The sequence below is a fragment of the Oreochromis aureus genome, linkage group 7 (assembly GCF_013358895.1).
Source record: "Oreochromis aureus strain Israel breed Guangdong linkage group 7, ZZ_aureus, whole genome shotgun sequence".
Classification (NCBI taxonomy): Eukaryota; Metazoa; Chordata; class Actinopteri; order Cichliformes; family Cichlidae; genus Oreochromis; species Oreochromis aureus.
The window spans coordinates 42,837,472-42,859,283 of record NC_052948.1 but is presented as its reverse complement, the minus strand read 5'-3'; the positions used below and the strand labels follow the sequence as shown (position 1 = coordinate 42,859,283).

Sequence of the window (21,812 nt, the reverse complement as noted above, 5' to 3'; positions counted from 1 at the left end):
GTCCCAAGAGGGATTATTCCTGATCTTTTAGCCTTTGGCAGACAGTCATCTCTCATGCTTTACATCCTCTGAGTTCTCTTTATCCTCTCCATTACAGGTTTGGTCTTTGTTCCATGCAAAAATAGTTTTATTCTGTAAGTCTGACAATGGAATTTCATTTTCAAGTTCTGACATTAAATTATAATCTTAAAAAAATCATACTAAAAAAGAAAAATGCACACACAATCAATCACTGGCTCGACTGCCCCCTTATTCTGCAGGCCGATTAAAATATTAGATTTCTGACCCCCATTAGAATCGCCATGAAAAAATCTGATTTTATTCTCAAAATTTCTAATTTTTAAGTTTTACTTTTTGGGGCAATGAATTTTGTAATATTTTTTCTCAGAATGTGAATTAATTTTTAATTAGAATGTGAATTATTTTTAGCTCAGAAGGTATGACTTCTTAAATTGAATTCTGACTCTTTTCCTACTTTTTCTTTTTGTTGTTGTTGGGGTTTTTTGTTTGTTTGTTTGGGTTTTTTTTTTTGTTTTTTTTTTTTGCAGATTTCTGATTTTAATTACAAAGTTCATTACAAACTTCTTCGACTACAATTTTATTTCTGAACATTTTTTTTCTCAGGATTCTGAAAAATGTCATAAGCCCAGAATATTTTTTAGTGGTCAGACACTTTATGTAGACATAAACATGAATAAATACTAAATGAAATGTTAGTTGAGACAGTAATGTTTTGATTAGTTTGCACTCACGTCCATTTGCTGAGTAATGTGAGAAACTCACACTGCATGTGTGAAAATCCACTGTCAGCAAAAAAACACTGAACCTGTTCTGTATTATTGATGTAGAACCAATAGCAAAGCAGGATTTTTTTTCCCGTGGGTGGTGTGGGTGGGTGTGTGTGTGTTGGGGTGGGGTGGGGGTCTTGGTGCTGACTGTGTTGGTTGGGTTGATAGTCTGTAAATGGAGATGAAAACCACCTCGCAGCCCTGCTGTGTTGTGGTTTGATAAACAACAGCAGCTCCAGGATCACAGCCTCTTTAAGTAACTCCTAAGAAAGGTAAATAAAAAAATTATTTTTTATAGATAATTTACACGTTTAATCAGTTTTATTTAACAACTTTCTAACATTTTTTTGAAAGGTCCCTTACCAAATATTTTGCAATAATGTATGTGTAGTTACTCTTCCAAATACATCACTGATATGTTTTTTAACAATTTATATGATATGCACTGTTTATGAGAGCTAAAAGAAGCAAATGCCTAGTGAATGGGAGAACAAATGTGCCACATAATGCCCAGCTAATCCTCGTGTTTACAGAACATGTGGATCATTCTAGATGTCTGTTGTGTCAGGGTTAGAGAGCATGCAGCTCACTGAACTGACTGCTGACAGACTTTCAAAAAACTCTGTGTTGCCTAAATGACAATTAACGAAACGCAGTATAATTTTAATAACATTTTTTCTTTCTAAAGTTCAGGTTACTCAATCTAATCTGTTTTTCCAGCTCTGCTCTGATGGCGGGACAGCAAAAGCTTCCCTCGCTGTGGGTTTGGATGCTGCTTATTGCAGCTTTGTGCCCAGGTGCACAGTATGCATACAGCAAGCGAGCAGGCAGCTTCAGAGGTCGCGGTACTGGTAACAAAGCGCCCCCCTCTCAGAATCGAGGCCTCTCCAAGCAGGGTGTAAAGTGGGCAGGTGCAGCAGCAGCCGGGATGCTGGGAGGCACAGGCACCGGGTATGGGCTGGGGTTCCTTGGAAAGCCAAAGCATGGGTCCGGAAATAACTATGGCCACAAAGCAGTCGCCTCTGAGCAAGATCGACAGCTTTACTACCAGCAAGACCAAAGATGCTGCAACCAGTCTCTCTGGAGAGCCTTCGTTAAAGGCGCTGCCCCTGCTCCTGTGACTCACCTCTTTCTCAGGCTGGGACATGTGGTGCCTTTTCTTACAGCAGCTTGGATAAGAGATGTGTGATCCACCATCTAATTAATGAAAAAGCTGTCATTTATCAAATTAAATTAAAGCTTTTTTGAACAAATTATCTCTACTGTGTCATTTTATTGGAATTAAATGTCATCATGTCATCCTCATGGATTTTTCTGAGAGTTTGGTTAAAAAAATACACAAGTAGTCCACTTGTGCATTTTTCTAATAACCCCTCTCTTGATATCCCTTGAAGAGATACAGCAACATTTTTTGTAATGCGGAAGGAGCTTGACTGTCTGTGCAACCTGCAACCGGGTCATCTTACTTTGCCTTAAATTTTTTAATGATGTCACTGGTTTATGAACCATTAGAAAATGAAAAGGGCTGTAACACAAGTCATTTTGTAATGCTCAATACAATGTGAATGTCATTCTTCTAAGCGATTTACCTAAATGAATAAATAAATATTAGTATACATACAATTTGCTGTATGAAAAGCAGTAAGTTCTCTGACAACTTAAACTGAAACCAATCAAATGTTTATCATTTTGGCTTTAAAAAATCACACTAAACAAAAAAACAAATCAATCAATAAAAATTAAAGTATGCCAATAACCTAACTGTTACAGCTAGTTTGGATCGGTGCCCAAAACATGGAGCGGACATAGTTTTTGTGATTAGCAAGTTTCTTGTCTGAAAATGAAAACATTAAAAATGAAAGGATAATAAAATATCTTAGAAATGCTGCTTAGAACAGGGGCAGATGTTTTTAAGGATAAGGATTTTTTATAGACGTGAAAATGTCACAGGCCATAGAAAACATTTCATGATTTATTTTATTTAACACATGAACATCCAAGACAAACTATATTACACCGTGTTAATCATAACATCTGAGGAGTATCACGAAATGTTTGCAATTCTGAGTCAAAAACAAGCGATGTCTCTAATGGTAACATGAGCTCAATTACAAAGTTACAGAATATCCACAACTAAGGAGAAATAAGTGCACTTTACAGATATTCCACAGCCTTGATTTAAGGTGGAATTTCCAATCAAATTAAGCTGTTTTGCCAGAATCAACCAAAAAAGCAAAACAGGAACAGTCGAACATGAAAGCTTATTAACAGGAGACAATAAAAGAAATTTGAAAGCCTGGCGACAAAGAACAACATCAGTATGGGAAGGAGAATTCCATCACTTCGAGATGAACTGGCATCGATGACAGTTTTCACACCTAACTTACACAGCATTTTTCCAGAGTCCTTTACAAAACTCAGGCGTGGAGGAAAAATAAAACAGGATCATAAAAAACACGGTAAAAAGAAAAGTGAAATGATCACATGAAACACCCACAAAAATAAAAATAATAACAACACCTACTCTTGAAGAAAAAAAGGAGAACAGATTTTAGTAGTCATAATCGCAGAGACTGTACCATGACAACCGGCGCAAGAAACTAAACAGTAGTATTTACATATCTGAGAAAAACGGTCTTATGAGACTGTTTCCCCATGCTACAATTAGATGTAGGAGATTAGAGGAGGACGCACGGAAACGATGACCAACTTCAGGGCAGACGACTGGAAAATAAGTGGCTTTGGAAAGTTAAAATGTGCCTGGGGACATGCATATAAAACCACGGCTTTTATGGGCATAAATGTTCTAATGACTCACACGCATAATGGCAGAATTCAACGGGATAAAGGAATGCACTCTGAGTGCTTCCACACCCATTTTAACTAAGGACAGTTTACATACTACAAGGAAATACAGAGAAAAGACCGCATCCGTTCAACAGACTGCACAGATTAAAGCAACAAGTGCTATTTGTGCAACTTCACTGCTCATTTATGAACCCATCGTGATTACTGTCTACTTTCTGTCAAAAGCTATTACATGCAATAACATAAGTAGCACATATTAAATATGAACCAGGGCAATTCTTTCTACCTTTAGTTTTATTTTGATTTCTGTCTCTGCTGCTCAGCAAACCTCGATGGTTTAAAGTGCATGTGGGAAGTTTGGCTGAATTATTTACAAGGAATCCTGTATCACCATCAAGCAATCTGTAAAAACTATTAGTGACCAGGGGTTGCTTCAGTCTGTGCATATGCTCTGTGGAGTGAGACTGAGTGGAATTGATTTAGCCATCACAAAAGAATCCAAAAACCACACATAAAACTTAAATCCTCCAAAGAGACTTCTCCTAACATTACCCCAGATAATAAACAGGGGTTAAAGTGAGCTGGATTTATTATTACTGATCAGTAATATCGCTGAATGCCTTTATTTTTCACGTGCCACAATCGTGCTGTTGCTCCCAGTTATTACATTCAATTACTTGCCCGGTAATAAGCCAAATAATGACATCCCACAGCCCACTTACAACCTGAAGTGAACTTTTTCATTCTCATCCCTGTGATGCGTTCATGGTGTAAAGGTAAATAATCCTGGTCAATGTACTTCAGCATCTAGAATATCACAGAGGAAGAGTGAGCATCAAGGCAGTAAAGCTTTTTTTTAAGTGGCGGTAATTTGAAATGCAACTTCTCGAGGACATTAAAATATCACCAAATACACAAACTGTTTTTGTGCGGTCTGTCAATCAACAGAAAACATCTGACAAATGTGTCTGCCAGCTGAAGGGAGAGGGGAAAAGAAGCATTAACGTGCAACACTATCAGAGATGTAGAAAAAGATGTACGAAAGACAGGAAACTAGAAGAAGACGATTATTTTCAAGGGTAAGGATGGCAACACGCAAGGTTGGATAAGCTGAAAATGGAAAACTTCCAATATCCTCGTTCGTTTTAGAGCTCTTAAATGGATCTACATGTGATGTGTTGCCAAATTATCCCAAAACAAATGGAAGCATATTAATTTTGCATTCTTCAAAGGTTGAATGAAAATACCAGGCAGGTTAGTGCAGGCTGCACTGGTTATGTTTGCAGTACTGTGGTGAAGTTCACAGTGATTCACTCTGCTGGAGTGGTCAATGTTAGATTAGATCAAGAGTAGCAAATATTATTTTATTTAAGGTGATGATTACATTCACTCAGCTAATTCTAGCTTTTATACAAGCCATCAGCCATGCGGCTCTAGATAGATCTGCTTATAACTTGTTGAATTCAGCGTGGTTAAATCCACAAAAAAGCCGTTAATATTGAATATAGGAGAAGCAGCACAGCTCAGCTGATCACAGCCTGTATGCACAAATCTAGCCTGCAAGTCATCACTTGACTTATTTCTATGTAATTCTTGTCCCCATGCTGCACCAATACAAACAAATCTCTGAGAGTTACCCCACTTGCCAAATCACACTTTTACCCCTTAATATAAGCCATAATGTGGACTATGAGCTTTCATTATTTTTTCATTCTTATCCAAACTATGAAAGAAACTGCCCTGATAGTCTTCCTAAGAAAAAACTGCTAAAGTAATTGTCCTGTCCTGTTTTCTTTCTTTAATCATGAATCTCTGCATTCAGTGTCCAACAATCTGGAGATAGAAAGTGCAAAAATATGGATCCAAAATAAATTAATATAAAGAATAGTGAACATCTAAGACAGATCTAACTGTAACACTTGAAACTGAGTGCTGCACTTGAAACAGACATTTTTAGTCAGTATGTACATGTCAATATTTTTTATATAATAGATATTAAAAGATTTTACTCTCTGAAAGTATGCAGCTATGGTTTGCAATGTGGAGCCACTATAATATAAGCAGGAAATGAACGTGTGCATATGATGGAGGCAGTAGAAAGCCATTTGAAGTGAAGTGGAAGGTGTTTTCTCACTGGAGCAGGAGCATGCTGGACAGTAGCACCACGGAGGAAGTGAGAAGATGAATGAGCCCTTGGCTCAGAGGGCTAGAACGACTTAGCTGATATTGTTGTTCAGTTTTACGTTCCTCCAGAAATTGCTCGGAGTACTTCATGTACTTCTCTACACACCGCCGCGACTTCACTTGCTCAATCAGGGCTGGGTATCCAATCTCCTCAATGCTGACGGTGTCGTCATCTGCGTCCTCAGCTGCACTCTTGGACGTGGAAGAGCCTTGATCCTTAAGAGTATCAGTCGAATTCATGCAGCGACTCATGAAGCTTTCGTAGGTCTCAGCACGTGGAGGAGGCCTGTAGACGTAATCACGGCCATAGTCTTTTTGATCTGTTGACTGGGTGCCATAACGACGCTGCATGTAATTATTGTAGTAGTACTCTTCTTCAGGGTTACGGAAAGTGAAATGTGGTCGGGGGAAGCGTCCTAATCCATATCCAACTGCCATTCCAGCCAAAGCACCGACACCTGCGGCCACCATGGCTTTTTTGGCAAAACTTGGTGACTTGGGCGCGTACCCCATGTTCTGCACAGAACGAGAAAAAGGTGACCCTGCCATCCCATAACCATAGCCTCCTCCACCAAAGCGGGGACTCAGGATCTTATTATTTGGGTTCCAGTTGGAGTAGCCACCAACTGCTCCACCAGGGTAACCTCCTGGATAACCTCCTGGATTTGCACCAGGCACATTCCAACCTGGTCCTGTGTTTCCAGTTCGGACTGGGTAACCACCTGGATACTGGTAAGGATACCTTCCTGGGTTTTGTGGATAACCACCCGCTGCTGGGAAACCCCCACCTGGATAGTGATTAGGATAATTCTGGTTAGGATAACCTCCAGCAGGGTACTGATTGGGATATCCTCCGGGGTTGGTACCAGCTCTGCCTGGATTTTGATTTGGATAATTTCCTCGAGCTGGGTTTTGATTAGGATACCCTCCTGCTGGGTATCCACCTGCAGGGTTCTGGTTCGGATAACCTGCAGGAGGATACCCTCCTGCTGGGTATCCACCTGCAGGGTTCTGGTTCGGATAACCTGCAGGATTGCCTCTGCCAGGGTACTGATTTGGGTTGCTACCGGCACCTGGATAACTTGGCTGGTTCTGTTTGGGATAAGGGTAACTTCCACCAGGAGGATAAGGATTGGTGTTTCGATTAGGACTCTGTGGCTGACGAGGGTAGTTTCCTGGCTGAGAGTTGGATGTCTTTGAATTTGTCCAACCCTTGTTGCTGCTGGATGAAGATTTTCCCCTGCTGCTGCTGCCACCACCTCTTTTAGCCCATGCCAGCTCGGTGTTCAAAAGCGACATGATAAGAAGAGACACAAGAACCATCTCACACAACCTCCCCATCATGGCCCTAAAAGGAAAAGTCATGGTTGTAAACACCCGTATAAATATAAACATATATATATATATATATATGTATAATAAACAAACATCTCTTCATTTTAAGTGTGTTGTATAGGCATAAAATTAAAAAGAGTCAGTTACACTTTTTTTCGATAACATCAATAAGACACAATGTATCATTGTGGCTATATCTATTTATATATTTATATAACCCGTATAGCTAGAACACCCTCATTCAATCCTTGTCCTATTTAAAATTTAGAAATAGTGTCAATCGCATTATTATCTTATCATTTGATAATAACAATAATAATGATAATAATAATAATTAATGAAAAAATTTAGGGTTCATAAACGTGAGGCTGTTATCACTGCATCATCCTCCCCCTTCCATTAGAAAAACATAACAGGGCAGCTTTGCCATATTATAACGGATGTGTGTGTCGTCTTTTTATCTCGCCGAATCAATCAGCAAAGCGTTTTATAATAGCATCACCATTAGATGAAATGTGATAAAGGCTAATATCTTACCAGGAATTGGTGTTTTGTGTGTAAGCGTCGTTTAAGTATTGTGTCGATAATTCGAGTGCGTTTGTTGCTCTTTCTCCGTCCTCTCTCTGCTCCCTAAAGGGACCAGGGTGGTTTCTTCCAAATGCGGTGCGCTCGTTTTTGATCATATGAAGCACCGGATTGAATGTTCCAACGTCGCGAAACAACAGGGTGTGTACTAAAACTATTTTTAACTGCAAAACTGGTATTCTTACTTAGTGTAAAACTAATGGCGACCCTATCAGAAAGTGTCCTATAAGGGAGGCTAAACAGTATTAATTATATATCAGCACCGTCCGTTACGACTGTCAGCTACGTCCCGTTATTCACGACAAGCGCACATATGTACCCTACAAAGGATGTATTTCCGGTCAGGCCTCTTTACCAGCAGCCTCATAGCAGTTTCAGTGGCGAGCCTAGGGTTTATTGGGGAAAAGGAACAAAAATTACAAGACCTCCTCCAACCACAGTTCAGTGCAATTACATAATAAAATAAATAAATGATACTATCAATTTAAGTGGATTTTTTTGGTGGATTGACCCGTATAGCTAGAACACCTTCATTCAATCCTTGTCCTATTTAAAATTTAGAAATGGTGTCAATCGCATTGTTATCTTATCATTTGATAATAACAATAATAATGATAATAATAATAATTAATGAAAAAATTTTGGGTAAACGTGAGGCTGTTATCACTGCATCATGACAAAAAAGGAACACTGCATATGTAACATTTAACAGGGAATCTTTGGAGTGCAGTATACCAGCACGAACTGGATGGGTGGCAAATTAAAAAGAAAAATATTAACAGCTTCAGTGAACCATTAATTTCTAGGAAAATCTGAATGAAAGGAATGCATTTGCTTTGGGTGTTTTGATGATAGAGGTGGACAGCTGAAATAGATAACTTCGAGGGCGTGATATCCCATACTTATGTGTTGTACCGAGTGACTCGACTGAAAGGGAACAGTAATTAAATAAAAGCTCAAGGGAAGATGGCAGAAACAGTAGGAAGAAGAAAGAGCTGGCAGGTGGCTCTGTAAAATTCAAAGAAAAATTGGCATAATGAGGAAAACAGGACAAAAGGATTAAATAACCAATCCAAATTATGCTTTGGTCATACAGGATTAAACAGTACATTATTTAAATTGGGATAACATACTACAGGGAAATTCAGCTGTTTTCAAGAAGAGACAAAGAACAAGTTTGAAAACTCATCAGCAACCCAAGTCCCTTTAACTTGAGCCAACTTCACCTTATACACACGTATAAATATACTTTTTTTTTTTTACGACATCATATTATCTATATATACATATATGATGTCGCATATCCGCATGAAAGCATCAAATGCTTATGCCCATGTTTTTCTTATTTTTATCCATCTGCAGAATGCTCTTTGTTTGTTTATTTATTTTTGGAGAATTTAAGGCAACCTTTTAATTATTGAGGTTTTAAATCTGTCTTCGCTCTTATAACATGACCTTATTATGGTTGACTTGAAAAATGCTTTCAAGTCTGTCATACACAATGCACTCTTCACTTGGCTCAGTGTTGTCAAGGGGATTTTCATCACCATAGAAAGGATCCTGCAATCATGCCCCCACTGTTGATTCCTGTACAACTCAAGTCTTTTCATGCTGCTGAGGTTTCCAGTGCACCCCCTTCCAGCAGAATATACCAGAAGGTTATTTTGACCAGTCATATTTCTGCATTCTTTCTGGTAAATTTGTTTTGCATTTTGCAGCCTGGGGATGTAAATGCCACATTTAGAATCAACTCCAGGCATTTATCCGGTTAAATAGCTAACAAAAACAAAAACAATGAAATAGCCCACATATGTTGCAGAAACTTTAGAGCCAATTGTCCAAGTACTCAATTACATTATAAACAAGAGGGCTACATATTAGAGAGCTTGCCAAACCCTTCTTTTAATTTTTTTGTCTTTACATTAGCACTTTGTAACACTGCAGTAGCTTATAGTGAAATTTCACAAGCATTGAAAACACTTTAAAGTATCATTTGCATTTCCTTTATCTAAAATACTCAAAAAATTCAATTACTTAAAATTATATACATTATATTTGTTGGGTGTTTCATTTTAAAATACTTGAAGGTACTCTTTTCTTAAAACTATTTATCCTACGCTTTATAATACTTCTAAATCACTATAAAACCTCAAAATTTCCCATTTTAGTTTTAGGTTATCATATATAGACCCCAAATTTTAAAGAAAATAAGAACATGTTAAATGTTCTAGGGCTGCATTATTGAGTGCTACCTACGTTAAGCCCATATTTATTACATAACAGTTAGCTAAAAACAACAAAAGATGAATTTGGACACGCCACTGTGAGGCTGGTGGGCGGGGCCACGTTACGGCACGCGACGTCACGGTTGTAAACACCCGTATGTACTCGCAGCTTTGTGTCCCGTGGAAACATGTCGGGGAGGAGAGAGCCCGGTGGAGGAACTGCTTCGTCTATGAAATGCTCACCTGAGACATAAACCGAAAGCGACAGAGTCAGAAAGGAAACGGCGGCGTGTTTGTTCGAGTTTGGAGCAACTGCAGCCTTCCGCTGTCACAGAAGCGAGCCGGTCGGGATCGGATGGACGACTAAAGACAGACAGCCGGGGCTTGATCTGAAGACTTAGCCTCGCAGGCAGGTGGTCGAGCCGGTTAGAGAGAAAGAGCGAGAGAGGGGGGACAGCGTGTACGGTCTCGGATCAGAACGGGGTTTCTCCTTGCTAGGGGATGTTATCCGTACTGTCTTATGGCAGACTGGTAGCCAGGGCTGTCCTGGGCGGACTCTCTCAGACGGACGGTCGGGACTACAGCCTGATCACGGCCAGTTATGGTTTCGGTAAAGACTTTCGCAAGGGGATCCTGAAGAAGGGGATGTGCTACGGTGATGATGCTTGCTTCATTGCACGGCACAAGACGGCTGATGTCTTGGGTAAGGATTCAGGGCTCTGCAAATGGCTTGCATGAAAGTTAGACGCCCTCTGTGCTCGGGTGACCTTCAGTGAGTTTAGCCAGCACGTGTGCCGACCCGTCGGATCAAAACACACCAGCCCCCCTCCCCACTCACACATAAAAAAAAGACAGCACTTTAACCCGGATAAAACAAGACTCTAACCCGGATAGACGCTTAAAGCATATCTGCACGCACATAGCACCTGCACTCACGTCATTACTTTAATAAATGACATTTATTTTACTGTTAGGGGATAGTTTTGAGGTGAAACGCTATATGACCTTTCACCTACATGTGTCCCCACTGTGGGATACACTGCGATGACGTAGGTTATTGCAGTCACAACATTAGAAGACGTAAATCGGCCTAATTTAATTCGGAGGTGGCAGAAAATAGAGCCATTAAAACGTCTCAGACTTAACACTACAATGTCTTGCAAAGGTCAGAATGGTTGAGCATGGAGGCAGCCATGTTGCTAATAGCATCATTAGCCTATTAGCTTAGCTAACAGGCTAAGCTTGCTTTGTCCTCGCCGCCTTGCTGCTGCCAAAGACTTAACCTATCACGTGGTTGGTTAGACACATACAAGGTGTGTTTCATAGTTTGAAAGGCGTGTTTAGTGTTAAACGTTTAGGTTGGTTAGAGAAATAAAATTGACATCTGTGAGGAACACATGGCAACACGTGTATACACGGCAAGGAGAAATGTGATGGAAGTGAAGTCTGCGAGACTTAAAGTCAGAGTGTTGAAAACGTCCCTTGCTTTAATTCAGGCTGATGGAAATCGTAGTAAAGGACATAGCTGACGGTGATGATCAAACAGTGCAGAAGAAAATGCATGGGGTTTTCCAGGATGTACAATATTTTCACTTTCTTTTTAAAGGTTACTTTCACCTCTGTGAGAAAGGGAAAATAATTTCAAAGTCACAGCCTTATAAAGTATGGAAACAATGTTCCCAGTAGTCTGTGTGCTGTAGAAATTAATACTTTCAAAACAACGGAGCAAGGAGTTAGAGGAAACACATAGTTTCTCTGAAAGTCAAATACTATGAGCATGTGGTGGGGAGAAAAGATATACCTCATTATTACATTATTCTCATTGTTATGTATATATTTGTTTACAACTGTCTTCTGACAAAAAAATACTCTGAAGTAAAAGCATTTGATTTGGATTATAGCTGGTGCAGATATTCACTTTCCATTCTCTTTGGCCATTGAATTAAACAGAACTTAAGTAAAATCATCTGGTCTTGGAAAAAAATAGCTTTGCATCAGCTTTCAAATGAATGTGCAAATGAAGGCATTTATGAGGTGATTGATGTGAAGCCACAATGTGTAAATATATTCAAACTGACACCAGTAGACACCAACTTTAGGAGTCATTTGGACGCAAGTAACCTTACCGGTATACCACGAAAATTATATGTATTTTGGAACCGTGTGCTTACAAGTACAAACTTGAATGATTCATGTAGCACCTAAATTACAGGATATTAGATTACGTTTGTTTGTGTGTGTAAGCTGAAGGTGGCTAGAGCTAAAGAGACTTTGGTTGCTGATGAGGTTTCAAAGTCAATTTGTATCTTTGCTGTCCTGACTCATGGTGTGCAACTAGAATGAATCAAAAGTAAAATAAAACAGGAAGCTATGAGATTATGAGGTATCAGTGTATAAATATGAATTACACACAAGATGTTAAAGAGTATACAATTATTTCTGTTCCATAGCTTGCAAGTAACACATTCTCCTGGGTAAAATTCTTACAGTTCAGGTAAACTAGATAAATTAGGCACATATGAAGCAGTACAGGAGAAGTTACATGGATTAACTACAAAAATATAATCAATGGAAAGTTAATAAACCAATGTGTTCCTGTTTAGCAGCGTTACAGACACCAGAGAGAAAAGCAGTTCAGTAATCAATAAAGCATCAGTACCTACAAAGGAAAGATCAGAAGAGCAGTGTGACTGTGCAAATATAGACATGATGCATTGACCTTGGCAGGAAAAGAAAGTAATGTCTGCTGTAAAAAAATAAATAAATAAAGATAACTTAATAAAAATTCAACAACTAAATCAGCCAAACTGTCACCAGCAGATGTTTGGTATTTACACTTTTGAAATGCCTGATCAATCCTCTGTCATGAATCTGGTGTTAATAAGGTGTTGTATGGTAGTGGTTCAGTAGTAAAACAAATGTTTTTAATTCCCATTTTTTTTCCCCATCAGGCGTAGCAGATGGCGTAGGTGGTTGGCGGGACTATGGTGTCGACCCATCTCAGTTCTCTGCAACCTTAATGAAGACCTGTGAGCGACTGGTGAAGGAGGGTCGCTTCACACCCGGTAATCCAGTGGGCATCCTGACCTCTGGCTACTATGAGCTCTTGCAGAACAAAGTTCCCTTGCTAGGTGAGTACACAGAGATGATCCACCTGGTTACAAACACAGCAAGTGGTGGAGCGAGCTTTGTACTGAACAGCCATGCTGAGAGAAATAAATAACATAGCTGCAGTATGAGTCACACTGTGAGTATTGGCCCTGCTCACCGAGCACAGAACACAGGCTCTGTCCTGAGTTATACTATCTGTATTAATATGGAATCTCTTCTTCTACCTTGGCAATTACTAATATACAGTCTTTAAGGGCGTGATCAATTCTTTAAGAGGGAACCAAATTATGCTTCAATGATTGTGTTAGTTGGCGAGGTATATATATTATGTGAATTTTGTTTGACACAAACCTTGACAGTGAGGTAACTATCTTTGATAGTGATTTCTTATGCTAACACTTGGTAGTTGAAATTCAGTGACTCCCCACGATTTACCCTATTACTCAGGCCAAACACTTTGCCCCCTGCCAGAGCTTCAAAAGGTCATGAGTCTGTCTGTAACTGATACTACAGGAGGGTCAGTGAGACTTTAAAAGTAGGTTAACACCAAGCGCGTGACCAAGGTCGCATATCTTGGCTCAGTGTCCCTGGCCAAGAGTTAGTGCAGACGCAGGTTAGCGGTCGTTAAATTTATCAGTTGGCATACTTTTATTTTGGAAAGTCGTGGAAAGGTCAGCTCTTGACCTTCTCTGCTCAAGGTTACCTGAATTGTTGCTAGTAGTTGTCACTGGGAATGCAGTCTTTTCAGTTGTTTTTTTTGTTTTTTGTCTGTATTATATTTCTTCCACTCTCCGTGGATATATTAGATTCACAATGAGGGCACTCACAAAGACTACTTTGTACTGGTTGGGCAACATAACTCTTTTCTTTTGCCCTGATCAAATTGTCTGTTTGTATACATAACCTTAGTGTTGTTTTACTCCGCTTTGTTTTCAGGAAGCAGCACGGCCTGCATCGTAGTTTTGGATCGGCGGAGTCACAGGCTACATACGTGTAACCTTGGCGACTCTGGCTTCTTAGTGGTACGTGGTGGAGAGGTGGTTCATCGCTCGGACGAGCAACAGCACTATTTTAATACACCCTTCCAGCTGTCCATCGCTCCTCCGGGAGCCGAGGGAGTCGTGCTCAGTGACAGGTCAGTAGCTCAGTGTCAGATATATCTTTGTAAATAAATAAAACTCTCCATTAGATAGATACCAGAGGCTGGGCTGGTAGTTGTACAGCACTATACACGTCCTGCTTTCAGCAGGCTCAGATAAAATTGTAAAGGCATATCATTCCATTCTGAGCATCCCTCACTGCAGTCATTGGGTTTGCGTGCCACTTTGCAATGCAAAGCAGGATTTAAAATAGAAATGCAGGTCATGACCCCTGTCATTTTCACTGCCAAGCTAATTTGTGGACAGCTTAATTAGCCCAACTTATTAAAAACATGACTCATCTTCTCATGTGGGAAGCAAATATCATAGCATAAAGACCTTTATGTTGTTGTTTGCCATGTAAACTTAACCTGCTTTTCACGTCACACCATAAAGTGTGTGCAGGTGTGCACAGGTTTGCTGGCCAAACCAATTTACGTCTGTTATGACTGGCATCAACTCTAATAAAGGTTTTGTAACATGATCTGTTTTTATGTCTGAATTGCCAGATGATGTCAGTGATTACCTGGATTTGGCTAGAGTTGGAAGCAACAACAAAAAGTGTCCTTCTTTAGAAGTTTTCCTTAGTGTTTTTAGCGCTCTGCAGACATCAGGAATACTTTCAAATTGCCCATTCCTCCATGGATACAGGCATTCAGTGCTAGCAAGCCATGGCAATGGCAACCAATAAACAAGAGAGAAACTCTGTAATCCATTTGGAGCAGTCTAGATGCTTTGTTTGACTTTTCTCACTGATTTGGCAGGTTGAGTAGGTTAACATTCCCATTAAAGTACATTTATAGATCTGTTTAATGTCATCATAAATTAAGACCAAGCAGAAATATAAGGCTCCCAGGTAATAAAACCTCAGTCTGAGTCTTGTGTATGGTGGTAGGAAGTGACAGGCCCTCCCAGCATTCGGCAAGGACGGAGAAGTAAACAGAGAAGTCGGGTTTTAAGTCAGCTGTCACATTAAACGCTCACACTCCACCTTCAAAATTTAGCAGAGTGGCTTCTGACCTGCTTAATTCCAAACTTAAAACCGTTGCCAGCAGCTCAGGTGCTTCACGCTCTAGTTTCACTTCATGATCTTCCCATCCCTCCTTGTTTCCTGTAGTCCCGAAGCGGCTGACAGCTCCTCTTTCGACGTGCAGCTTGGTGACATCATCTTAACCGCAACAGATGGCCTCTTTGACAACATGCCAGACTACATGATTCTTCAGGAGCTCAAAAAACTCAAGGTATCACTTCAAAATGTCAGCTTATCCTTATATGTGCTGGAAACAAATTCAAATTTTAATGCTTTTTTATTATTGCCCCTCGTTTCAGACGACCAACTATGACAGCATCCTGCAGACTGCACAGAGCATTGCAAAGCAAGCTCATGATCTTGCCTACGATCCTAATTATATGTCCCCTTTTGCACAGTTTGCCTGTGACAATGGCCTGAATGTAAGAGGTACGGTTACTGTTAGCTTCCTTTAAAAGCACCATACACATAACTGCAGTATAATGTTTTTAAAAGCACGCCCCTTTTCCTGATTAATACCTCCAAAAGAAAAGTTTTGGTTGTGCAAATTTTGGAGGTGGCACTATTATTTATCATGTTTTTAATAATTAATTAATAAACATTGAAATAAACATAATTTGTGTGTTATTAGATGCATAATGAGGAGCATACAAGCATACATACTCCAAGTATTTTTGATGTCCTTAATAAAACTGTACACTGTTAATACTAGTAGTTGGCCACAAAAGACACAAGTTGAGGATGTCTCGCTGGGGATTTATACTTCAGCGGTAAATTTACACTGTAACTATGTTGTAACCGCAAACCCCTCTGAAACTCTACGTCGCAACCTGATGTGAATCTCCATAGAAACGTAACTACACACAACTATTGCCTGTTCACTACAGTCGATACCTTCTGTGCATTTCCAGCTGCGTTTTTGAATTTGTCAGTGAGAGAATAACAATCAACACCTCAATCTAAGTTCTCATAAATGTCAGCAAATCTCTGGAGGCAGATTGCTGAAACTATCTGAAGGGATGTATGTCATAGGCTCTACAAAGATTGCTCACAGAAATCCAAATCAGGCCTTAAACCACTCAGACCTTTAAGTGTGACTCTCCTTGCTACACAGTATAAGATTTCAGCAGTTATACTTTATATTTGAAGCCACACTACATGACACGGTTGTAATAGGCTTGGTTACAGCATTTTTTCAATCAGTTTATCTAGACCTATTGAGGCTCTGACGTCTGCAGTTCCTCCGCTGTGTCCTTGGCGTGGTCATGATAACACACATGAGACAAAACTCCTGCTGGCACAACCAGTTTTTCTTCTCTGTAGGAATCCCAAGCATTTGCAAGTTTAACCTTGATTTTTTTGGGCGGGGGGTTGACCACCGCTTTACAGTCAAGATGAAACAAATTACTGCAATTATTGTTATGCTTCCTCGTATATGCGGCTTTAACACTATTGTGAAATAGAAAAGTCTTCTCCTATATGTCCAGGAGGTCTTGCATTAAAAAGAGTACTTTGCATAAACTAGTTCTTACATTTCCTCACTTTTTCTTTGTTTTCTTGTCCTGCAGGAGGGAAGCCAGATGACATCACGGTGCTGCTCTCTATCGTGGCCGAATACACAGACTAAAATGTGTGTGTGTGCGTGTGTGTTTGAGTGCGCTTCTCTGGGGCTGTTCCTTCCTCGCCGCCTGCCTGAGTCTTCCACCTGCGGCCCTCCCGAAATGCACTGCGTCCTGTGGGGCTGACAGGGGAGGCCCGCCAACACCACGGCACACACTCCTTACAGCACGGCCCGTGTTAACATTTAGTTTTCTTCCGCTGGTTTTGTTTTGGTGCTTGAGCGGCTGAGGGAAGGCAGGCAGCTGGAACGTTTTTTGGGGGGGTTTTTTGTTTGTTTTTTTCATGTTGATCGTGATGCAGGAGGAGCAGAGAGAGAAGAGACGGGCTGGCAGATGCCTTTCATTCTTCCACTTCTCATCCTGTAGCATCAACATCTTTTTCAATGATGTAACGGCCCAGGACAGATGGACGGCCTGTAGGCCTTAAAATCTGAAATAAAAATGTGATAAGGAGTAAGCCATGGGTTTGGATTCTTTAGAGCGTAGTGACAGAGTTAGCAGGTGAAACCTGGCTATCGGTCTCTGTTGTTAATCTGTTCCATGCGGTAAATGTGTTTGAACAAAGCATGTAGACTAGACTGAGGAAGCTGCTGCTGGGATGTTGTTTGAGTATGAAATGTACGAGTTGGGATTAAGTGTCTTTGCTCAGATCAAAACTCTGTAATGAGAAACTGTAACACTTATTAAAGCTTTCACATGAAGGTTAATCAGGTTTTGTCGCTTGGCCGAGGGAACCGCACCTCCTGATGAGTTGTAAATATTTTTGTTTTTTAGAAACTTGTTCTGGCCTTTCTGTTGTCTTTCAATTGGTTGTTAAAGCGAAGAGCTGTTTCGTTACTTTATGGAAGATCTACACATGCTCTCATATACTTTCTTGTACAGATACTAATCTCGAGGTGATTTTCATCAATACCACGCTTCCGCTTGAAAGTGAACAAGCTGCTTCCTGAGATTAATCTCTGAAGCAGTCGTGTTGCAGAAAGGCCGTTAAAACATGCGACTGGTTTGTGTGGCATATTTGAGAAGTTGTACGTAATGTTTATATTTGTTATAAAGCTCAAGCTAGCATCTGGGAATGCTTACAATTGCAGTGATAGGTCAGGAACAAATTTAAAGGAGAAAGATGTATTTTTTAAACCTTATTTTGTTTTAAAAGCTACAGACTGAAGCATATGCAGATGTGACATGCGTCCCGTGGATGACTAAAAGAACCATGTCTCTTAAAAAAAAAAAAGAAGAAAAAATGTGCATTGTGTGAGTCTGCTTCAAATGTTTTGCTTCTCTGTCCCTCATTTTCCTGTTTCATTTGTTTGCTGCTGTTTTTGTTATTCACGTATGACTTGATTTACATAAACGCTGTGACCGTGATTGCGACGAGTGCATAAACGTGCGCGCTGGATTTCACCAAACTACACGAATCAAAGACACTGACGATACCGTTCTGCTTATGAGGGTCTAACACTTCACCTAAGTGTTGTGGATAAACTCTTTACAATTTAAAAGCATGTGCACCAAAGACACATTTTCTTTCTGTATCTCATTATGCTCTTCTTTTGACACAAAAATCATACAGCAATACTCTAAATACTCTAATTTTCTTGTTCTATGTGTGTGTGATGGCCAGAGGTCTGTGTGGAAATGTTCAGAATTACATTAATGTATTTTCTATGCCTAAAGTTGTATCATATTCTTGGTTTTAAGTTATATGTGACTGGTTATCTGTAAGTAACTATAAAGACAGGTTTTTAAAAGAAAAACCAAAGAAGGGAAGCCATAGTACACGATTAGAGCACTGCTCTGGAAGCACCACTGTAATGGTAACAGTCACTGTGGTGCTCGTCTAACAATCACGGTAGAAGTTGTACTGTTGCTGCCATACTTGAATCCACTGATCCACCATGCATTTTATTAGTAGAGAGCAGTTCATATGTGCAATTTGGCAGCAGTTTGTGCTACGATTACATTTCACATCAAATTGGGCAGGTTTTTCTTCCTCATAAACATAATGGGGGTAATGATTTGCATATCTGTCCTGCTGTCTTCATTGTTTTTGTTTTTGTCTGGTTTCTATTTTAGTTACTGGTACCTTTTTTCCCAAAAAAAACTTAATTTCTCACTGCTTTAGGCTCTTCTTGTCTTTGAGGGGTTTGTGTAAAATAAGGAAATGTCTGTTTCTCAAATATACGTAGACCTATATTTGACAGAGAGACGTAACCCTTCTGCAGGAGGGGGTGTGAACTTGCAGTATGAGGGTGAGCACAGTTTCAGCCTTAACCAATAGCTAGACCTGTAATCAAGAGGCCTTTCCTGTCATTGCAAGCTTGTGTCGTCCCTGCCGTGTTGCCCGGTGTTTGATGTAAATGAAATGTGGACATGTCTTTTTCTCTTGTAAAGCCGTTCTCAAAGGTGCTTCTGCAGTCTGTATGGTATGATTGTCCTGTTCCCAGCAAGCGTATGAAAGATAAACTTATGTCTACAGTGAAACAATGCAGGTCTAATTTATGTAAATATGTTTTCAAATATGTACAATATTTAAATAAAGAACCTAGTATTTATACTAAACTTGTTTAGGTGTCTTCTTTATGCATGTCATGTTTGAAGAGTTTGGGTGCACTGACACAGATAAAAATGCATGTTTAGGTAGGTTATTGCTTACAACTCTTAAATTATGTGTTAACTCCTGAACAAGATGGTGCTGGAGTGACGGCAGCCTTTCCAAGTAGCTCTGCAGCACCGTACTTGTTTCTTAACTTAACTATTTTTAGACTAGTTTTTTAAACTTTTTTCACTTTACTCTAGTTAATCTACTTTCTACCTCTTACATATAGCGACACAGGGAACTGTGCTGTCCCCTCTTCTCTTCACCCTGTACACCTCTGACTTCTGTTATAACACTGAATCATGCCATATTCAGAAGTTTGTGGATGACACCGCCATCATGGGGTGTATCTGGGATGACCAGGAAGAGGAGTACAGGAGTCTGGTGAGGAACTTTGTCACATGGAGTCACACAAACCAGCTGTAACTCAACACCTCAAAGACCAAGGAACTGGTTGTGGACTTCGGGAGGTCCAGACCAGGTCCACTGCTGGTTTGGATAGAGGGAGAAGAGGTGGAGGTGGTCAACACGTACAAGTACCTCGGGCTGTGGGTGAAGAACAAACTGGGCTGGTCATGCAACACACAGCACCTGTATGAAAAAGGCTAAAGCAGACTGTATTTCCTCACGAGACTGAGGTCCTTCAACATCTGCAGGAAGCTCCTGAGGATGTTTTACCAGTCGGTGGTTGCCGGAGTACTGTTCTATGCCGTGGTGTGCTGGGGGAGCAGCACAGCATAGAAGGACATGTCCAGGCTGGAAAAACTAATCAGGAAGGCTGGCTCTGTGGTTGGCATGAAGCTGGACACTCTGGTGACAGTGGCAGAGAAGAGGACATTCAAGAAACTGTTGGACATTATGCTGGGCATCCTTTGCACATGGCCATAAACAACCAGAGGAGTCTGTTCAGTGACAGGTTCTCCCAAAGTCAAGGACCAACAGACTTGAAAACGCTTTTTTGCTTCTTTTTTTTTAATATCCAATGGTGCAATAGACTCGCAATAGTCGAATTGTGCAATTCCCTGGTATTCTTATTCCTATTTATTCTTATTTATCCCTGTTGTATACTCTGTATTTATATGTGTATATATGGTATATTTCTGCTCACATTCTGCAACTTCTCTCGGTGCTGTGCTACTGGAAACAGAATTTCCCAGAGGAACCCACCTGAGGAACAAATAAAGTTTCATCTAATCTAATCTAATTTAATCTGAAACCCAAATATCTGATCAGCCAGTCACATGGCAGCAAGTTAATGGAGGTAGGCACGGTCAAGACGTTCATACTGAGCACCAGAATGGGAAAGGAAGGAGATTTAATTGACTTTAAATGTAGCATGAATACACATAAAATACAGTTCTGCTAAAAAAAAAAAGATACTGCATGTCAACAAGTGCATTATGTATGAGAACACATATGAATGCATAACACATTGTGCAGGGGGGGTATTTTAGTGGCACACTTTGGGCTCCTTAGTACCAACTGAGCATCATCTGAATGCCACGGCTTATCTGTTTGTGACTTATAGGTTTCCTTTATGTGTTTTTCTAGCCAGGTATGATTTTACTGCATTGCTGGTGTGTTTGATCCACTGTGGTAAAACCTGGTGGATAAAAATCTGATGGTTATTAATACCATCGATTCTGACTGACTGAAATTCAGTCCCAAACCTATAGACAGTCACCTTCCACATACACACTGACAGTGACCTGTTGCTACTGATTCACTCCAGTTCTTGTGTAATATGGCATACCTCTCCCTTCTCTTCCTGTTTCTCTTCTTAAGAACTGGCTTCTTGACAGTCATCCTTCCACTGTGACCATTTCCGATGAGGCTTCAGTGAACAGCAGATGGCTCAACTAAGGGCTCAGATGCATTTCTCAGGTCCTATGTCAGGTCTTTGCAGGATTTCTTTCCTGTTTTTTAAGGATATGAATTTCAGATACTGTTCATCTGCTGTAGATAGTTTTTAGGCCTGACACATCTTCTTTTTTGCCCCTATTGTTTAAGAACACTTTAAGCCCCATGCTGATTTATACCATGTTTTCAACTAATATCTCTTCAGGAATCACCTTGTTGATCCCAAAATACTGTTTTATGCCTGTCACACTGTGTTATTTCTTTCATTTTTCATAGATTCATCTCTAGAAATGGGAACAAATTACATTTTCCTAATAACAAAGTAGATAAGTATACAATTTGAAATTATTTTTATATTGTCTTATCCTGTTCATCCCTTGAGTTAAGTTCCTTTCTATGCGCAAACATAAAATAGACACCTAACTCTTTTATTCTTGAAATATTCATAAGTTACAGTAAAGAGTAAAAAAGGAGCCACTATCTTTGGAAGACTTTCAGAAAGCCCAGAGAAATATTGCTCAAGTCTGAC

The 21,812-nt window shown here is 40.0% G+C and overlaps 2 protein-coding genes across 3 annotated transcripts; one reads left to right on the top strand and one right to left on the bottom strand.

The window, feature by feature from the left end:
- Window positions 1-2,747: 2,747 nt before the first annotated feature.
- LOC116322456 (spidroin-2-like) lies at window positions 2,748-7,933 on the bottom strand. Of its 2 annotated transcripts, XM_039615295.1 has the most exons (3): window positions 7,653-7,933; window positions 6,806-7,128; window positions 2,748-6,748 (listed from the first exon to the last, which is right to left on the bottom strand). In XM_039615295.1, the coding sequence occupies exons 1-3, from the start codon at window positions 7,796-7,798 to the stop codon at window positions 5,727-5,729; spliced, it is 1,491 nt and encodes a 496-aa protein (XP_039471229.1). In that variant the 5' UTR covers window positions 7,799-7,933; the 3' UTR covers window positions 2,748-5,726. The 2 variants fall into 2 exon arrangements, with proteins under 2 accessions (XP_039471229.1, XP_031598388.2); XM_031742528.2 differs by having other exon boundaries at window positions 2,748-7,128; window positions 7,653-7,931.
- A 2,157-nt stretch (window positions 7,934-10,090) lies between these two features.
- LOC116322443 (protein phosphatase PTC7 homolog) lies at window positions 10,091-19,382 on the top strand. The gene is made up of 6 exons (XM_031742513.2): window positions 10,091-10,628; window positions 12,877-13,056; window positions 13,973-14,171; window positions 15,293-15,416; window positions 15,505-15,634; window positions 16,774-19,382. Exons 1-6 carry the CDS (start codon window positions 10,427-10,429, stop codon window positions 16,830-16,832), a joined length of 894 nt encoding a protein of 297 aa, XP_031598373.1. The 5' UTR covers window positions 10,091-10,426; the 3' UTR covers window positions 16,833-19,382.
- Window positions 19,383-21,812: the final 2,430 nt, after the last annotated feature.